Source organism: Pollachius pollachius, assembly GCF_949987615.1.
Source record: "Pollachius pollachius genome assembly, chromosome: 8".
In the NCBI taxonomy this organism is placed as follows: Eukaryota; Metazoa; Chordata; class Actinopteri; order Gadiformes; family Gadidae; genus Pollachius; species Pollachius pollachius.
The window spans coordinates 16,744,948-16,750,684 of NC_136941.1; the positions used below are offsets into that span (position 1 = coordinate 16,744,948).

At 42.4% G+C, this 5,737-nt stretch overlaps 1 protein-coding gene across 2 annotated transcripts in view; it reads right to left on the minus strand.

The window, feature by feature from the left end:
- Window positions 1-4,385, minus strand: part of pcbp2 (poly(rC) binding protein 2) — a 5,435-nt gene extending 1,050 nt beyond the window's left edge. The window contains exons 1-13 of one of the 2 annotated variants that reach the window (XM_079741160.1): window positions 4,243-4,385; window positions 3,414-3,540; window positions 3,252-3,275; window positions 3,109-3,141; window positions 2,847-2,963; window positions 2,619-2,750; window positions 2,266-2,394; window positions 2,089-2,163; window positions 1,771-1,812; window positions 1,181-1,253; window positions 1,027-1,082; window positions 419-588; window positions 1-159 (exon numbers count right to left, since the gene is read on the minus strand). The exon at window positions 1-159 is cut by the window's left edge and continues 1,050 nt beyond it. In XM_079741160.1, the coding sequence (XP_079597286.1) occupies window positions 123-159; window positions 419-588; window positions 1,027-1,082; window positions 1,181-1,253; window positions 1,771-1,812; window positions 2,089-2,163; window positions 2,266-2,394; window positions 2,619-2,750; window positions 2,847-2,963; window positions 3,109-3,141; window positions 3,252-3,275; window positions 3,414-3,482 (957 nt within the window). In that variant the 5' untranslated portion in view covers window positions 3,483-3,540; window positions 4,243-4,385 and the 3' untranslated portion in view covers window positions 1-122. Of the gene's footprint in view, window positions 160-418; window positions 589-1,026; window positions 1,083-1,180; window positions 1,254-1,752; window positions 1,813-2,088; window positions 2,164-2,265; window positions 2,395-2,618; window positions 2,751-2,846; window positions 2,964-3,108; window positions 3,142-3,251; window positions 3,276-3,413; window positions 3,541-4,242 lie in introns of both variants that reach the window. The other variant, XM_079741159.1, reaches the window with a different exon arrangement.
- Window positions 4,386-5,737: the final 1,352 nt, after the last annotated feature.

Below are 5,737 nucleotides of genomic sequence, written 5' to 3' on the forward strand. Positions count from 1 at the left end.
GTGGAACCAAAATAAAGGAGAGAGTTCAGAGTACTTAGTTTTTGCATTAAATCCAGTAAGGGAGATCTTTGTAAAAAAGTAGAGGGGGGTGTAACATAAGGTGCAAATGAAGAACCTCCTTGTCAGTTGGCTGCCAGTCCCGTCGCTTCGGAAGACAGCCTAGGAACAGCAAAAAAAAATAAAAAATTCACCAACTTGTTAGGTATGCCATATACTGTACATCTACTACCAACTACCAATGCTACAAGTTAGTTTCACAGCTTAAGTGCACTCTTTTTCAATTAAGATATTTATTTATGATACTTTTATGACCATTCAATAATTCTTTGAAGAACATTTGGAATTGACGGCTACAAAGCTAAAGAAGTGTATTCCTGGTTGGCGCCGGACGAGGTGTTCCCAGCCTATGGTTGCTTACCGGGCATTGATCAGGTACTCCGCCAGACTGATGCTGGCGGGGGACCCAGTTATAGTGACCTGGCGGTCAGTGGACCCTTCCACTGGGTTGGCAATCTTGATCTGAGCGCCGGACATCTGACGGATCTCATTGATCTTCGATCCCTGGCGGCCAATAATGCAGCCAATCAGCTATGATCGGGAAGAGGAAGAACAGCACAGAGTGATTCCGTGTCAGGTTTCCAGGGTCAACAGGTGATTATGACGAGTCGAGTGTCGCCCTTGGCACAGCAGACGGTTGATTCTCCACCTTGAACTTTCAAAGTGCAAACATTTTAAATGTTGTCCTGGTTCCCGCTGACCTTTCAAAGTGCATCCAATCAGATGACAGCTTTGTTTGACGTTGTTAAACCAACAAAACCATAAGGCCTACGGCTTTCTTCATTTTTATCCCTAAATATCTTAAACATGGTTTAAGAGTTACAAGCACTGAACTCGTGCGTTTGCCAGCGATATTCCCACAATCCAACCTAGGGTCCAGCTGCCGGAGGCGACATGTGCCATAATGTCAACGCAGCAACAGAGTATAGAAAGCACCAGTGAGTCGATGAGACGGTCCTTCAAACCTACATCATTTGGAATGGTCAGCTCGTGAGAGCCAGTTTGTGCAGAAGCATCCATCCCAGCTGCAGAGAACAAACAAACATGAAGGGTGAGAATACGTTCATTTGCCTAGACCATTAAGAATGAACAAGCTGTGACAGAATTCAGTCTGGCCACCTACCCTGGAAGCCCTGGTTGTTAGGGGCGATGGGAAAGGGGCTCTGTTGCATGGCTAGCTGGTGTAGTTTGGTGAGCTGAAGAAATATTAAATGTTTACTATACATCTCAAAATGCTTAACACATGCATTGCAAACACAGTACAAGAGAAAAATAATTTACATTGAAACAGAATACCCAACATTTTTAGAATACTGTCAAACGACTTTCCAGAGAGTCAATTGGCAATACCTAAACAAGCAAGATGCAATATACCAAAAAAGACAGATGTGCAATTTGGAAATTTAATTTCAATATAGTGCTGAATGTTCCAGTTCAACATTACATACAAATAAGCGAGCACATGCACTTATGTATTACACATGCAATATTAATAGGAATGAAAACTGAACCTTTTAAAAAGGAAAAACGAGACGGGAATCAGATTAATAAAGGAAAACTGAAAGATTCTCTATCTGATGGAATGTAAATGGGAGTGATTGGTGGGTAAAACAGGAGGTCACAGGGATGGAGCTCAAAGCGGTGTCATTTCTACCCCAACCACACCCGAACAAGGTAATTAATGGGATCACTTACAGAGGGACCTTCACTTACATCAGGCTGTGGAATGGCATGCTGTCCTTGGACAGCGTAAGCCTGCAAGACAAGAAGCAGTACAATGAGGACCTACTTTTAAGCAGCCTCTATCCGACACTTCAAGGGCAGACAGAAAAACAAGCCAAACACATGCTACAACTTTTAAAAACGGCAAAGGCTCTGCATTTTTTAAACAAAAGAAACAGCTTTGAAGAGTGCCAACTTCCGCCTTGTAAAAAAAAACACATCATAACGCATGTTTATTCTTGATACGTATGGCAACATTGCAGCCTAATGTGATGAAAAATCGAACTTCCAGACATATGAAGTGCTTACCTGACCACCTGAGAAGATGACTGGAGAGCCTGAGGGTTTGGGCCTGTAAGGGATGGTCACTCCCTTCGGTGGAGACTAGGGAAAACAACAACCACAATAAGCTGCTGTCCAACCCTTACATACAGAGACTACCCCGGTAGCCTGGCCGCAGAGCGAGGAGTTGAATGAAAGGCCTACCTCAAGCATGACAACGCAGATCTGCTTGACACACTCGATGATGGACTGTGGGATCCCTGCAATGGTGATGGCACGCTCCGTTGAGTTGGGCAGCATGTCTCCTGCTACCTGTACCTGAGCTCCTGTTGACTAGGAGAAGCATAACAATTCATTAACACCACACTCAACCCAAACACTGACATCTGTGTGTACATGGACACGTGCTGCTAATCATAACGTTGGACCAATAACAGGTGCAATACATACTATTCTTTTTGAAATTTGCGATTGTCTTTGAAGAATGTTTCGTAACTTGTGGCGCAATTTCCCCACCACTTGCGGTCTGCGGTTCCCATAAGTGTTAAGCGGCCAACCTCTCTGATCTCCTTGATCTTGCAGCCCCCCTTGCCGATCAGCGAGCCACACTGACTGGCGGGGACGACGATGCGCAGGGTGACCGGGGGCTTGCTGGTGGCTGTGCTGTTGGTCATCGAGCTGCTGATGTCCTGGACACATTCAAGCACCTCAATACATATAGCCATGGACCACTGTAACAACATTATACATTGCATTCGCTGTAATGTGAACAGAACCGGCCACACCTCCTCCAGCTTCTCGATAATCATGGAGAATGCTTTAAAGATGGCAGTGGTGGGTCCAGCCAGAGTGATGATCCTCTCTGGACAGTTTCCTTCTGAGATGTTGATTCTGGCACCACTCTACAGACCAACATTTTTTATAAACAATTACTTATTGTGATACACATCTTCAACTTATTTTATCATGCATAAAGTTCAAAAGATCCAAATTTGAGTTTTCGTTTGCATCCTTCATGGAGTGGGTTAGTCTACAGTGAGTACTTGCCTCCTCTCTCATCTTCTTTACAGACTCTCCTTTCTGTAGAATAATATATTTAAAAAAAGTCAGAGAGCATTTTTTTTTTAAAAAGAAAGGACATTCCAAGTAGTGAGTCAAGCTGTTTCTCAACGTTAACATAGATGACCTACCTTGCCAATGATGCTTCCAACCTCCTGCAAAAAACAACCATCGCATTAGTCTAGAAATACAGCCACTATCGATGAGTACAACGAGTCATTCAAATATATTGAAGAGCAACAAGGCAGTGATGCTCATCCAAACAAGCTGATGCTTACAGGTACAAAACTCACCTTTCCATGCATCAGAAGCCTGATAGTTAAGGTCACATTCAGCCCTCCTTCAACAACACCAGAATCCATAACTGCGGTAGATATCTACGTTTAGACTTGCAACGATAATTATCTTTGGTCGTAGAATCTGTAAAAAATTACAATAAACAGAAAACGGACAGATTGAGATCTATTTTGTAAAATGTGTATTGCACATTTAGAATGAACTAATTGAGCATGCTTGAATAAAATCCAAGCCTGCATGATTCAGAATTCTGCGTGCACTCATTAATATTTAGTAAACGTCGGCTTCATAGACTCGATCAGATCTGCATCTTCCATGCTACGGTTAGCTTAGCAGAGAGCCCATGGAAACCATCAAGTAAGCTTACAGCTTCTGGTCGCTATCGATGGAAACCCTAGTATAAAACTTATCTAGTGAACGGCGAGATTGGATCACACATATTCTAGGCACTGGAATAAGTTAATCATGCAAATCAGTGTCGAGGTGGGTTCGCTGGGAGTAATCCTGCCGATCGTGGGAGTCCGAAGCTACACAAGTAGCCTAGCTCACCTACATTGATAGGATCCAACCAGCTCCTTCCCAGAGCCATGCATGCACCGCACCCTTCACGTTTTACTTGGTCAAATTCTGCACTAATGTCGCTAACAAGGGATGAATATCGACTCCCATTATGGCTTATCCACACATGTACTGCTACCGTGAGCCTTGCATGGTTCAGGAAATAGCCGCATCCATTCAATCTGCGGCCTTAACAATCAAGCAAAGCGAACCATTATTAACCCACTCTCTCGCTGCAAATAAAAAGGCCCATTCATGAATTCTTACCCGATCGGGCAGTCGAAGTGCGGTTTGGGGGAGGGTAGGGTGGCAAGGGTGGAAGGGGAGAGGTTCGGGAGGGAGTTTTAAAAGGATTCGGGGAAAAGGGAAGAGAAACTGCGGCTCGGTCAGACTCCACTCTTCTGCTCTGCACAAAAGACAAAATTGATTCAACTTTCACCTTTCAACCTCAACCTATCCCTTGCTTCCTCATGATTGGCCCCGCCCACTAGCGTGTCCTCAAATCGCGTGGTTTTCACGCTCCCGCATCCATCACGTCATCGTTTAAAAATACTACTGTGTTTTGCTATAGTTATTTCCCGAAGGCTTTCTCATCTATCGTTTTCGATGACATAGAACCAACGACTAAAGGTATCTCTTTGCAGTTTTGAGTGAATGTAGCTTAAATCTAATAACATTGCAATACAATATATATTTTACTGGGATAGTTATTTTTCAAGAAGGATTTGGTTTATAGTTTTGATCATTGAGTTAATTTCAACGTGGTTTGTTATGGATAATATTAAAGTGTATGGAAAAGAAGAAGAAATTCTAATTCAAATATATATACGCTCTCATTAATTCAATGATTATTGATTTTTATTCTAGTACAAATTTAAAAGGCATTGGACCTACTGGTCAGAGATGCAGTTTTATATGCCTCCAATAGATGGCACAAAACCACCTTCTTTGTTTCTGTTAGCGAGAGTTGCTAAAAAATGATTATAACAGTTTTTCTTCGTTATAATCATCACGATATCAAATTAGCTTTCAACCTTGTTAAAGGACATAATTCAGAGACAAAAGTTCTTAGAATTCTAAAAATAAAATCGTACGATTCTGTGCAGGTCTCTCGGGTATGGTTTTCAAGGAAAGATAGTCAACATGTTGTGTTTTAATTGAGCCAGGGAGGTATCAATGTCAGCTCTCGTAATCAGGATTGTGGCCGATTCCAACGTTTTTGCATAATTAAATACAGTTCCACTCTACCCAGCTGTTTCCCAGATTGACAACCATCTCTTCAATGCTGGCCAATGAGATAAAATGTTTAATAAGATAGAAATTCAAATTATGTGCTTATGCACAGCAACACACACACACACACACACACACACACACACACACACACACACACACACACATGCAAATGTACAAAAGCACATAAAATGGAGCTCATGTTTTCTCTTTGGGTCTTTATAGTTAATGTGCGAGAAGAGGGACAGTTTCATCCTGTATGATGCACACAAATGATGAGCCTCTGTCGGGTTGCCTGAAATGGTGCTCATTAAACTAATTTCCCCAACTTATTATTGCTGTCCTTCTCCATAAGCAGAAGCCTCAGCAAAAATAAATGACAAGGCTCACGTTGTCAGCCTCCAGAAATGTCTTCAACACAAAGCAGGTATCACGAAAACAGAGACTGACTCGAGGCCCCTGTACGACAGGGGTTTGTTCATTTAAAATATAATACGTGTCAACATAATACAGTTCCTCAAGGTGGCAA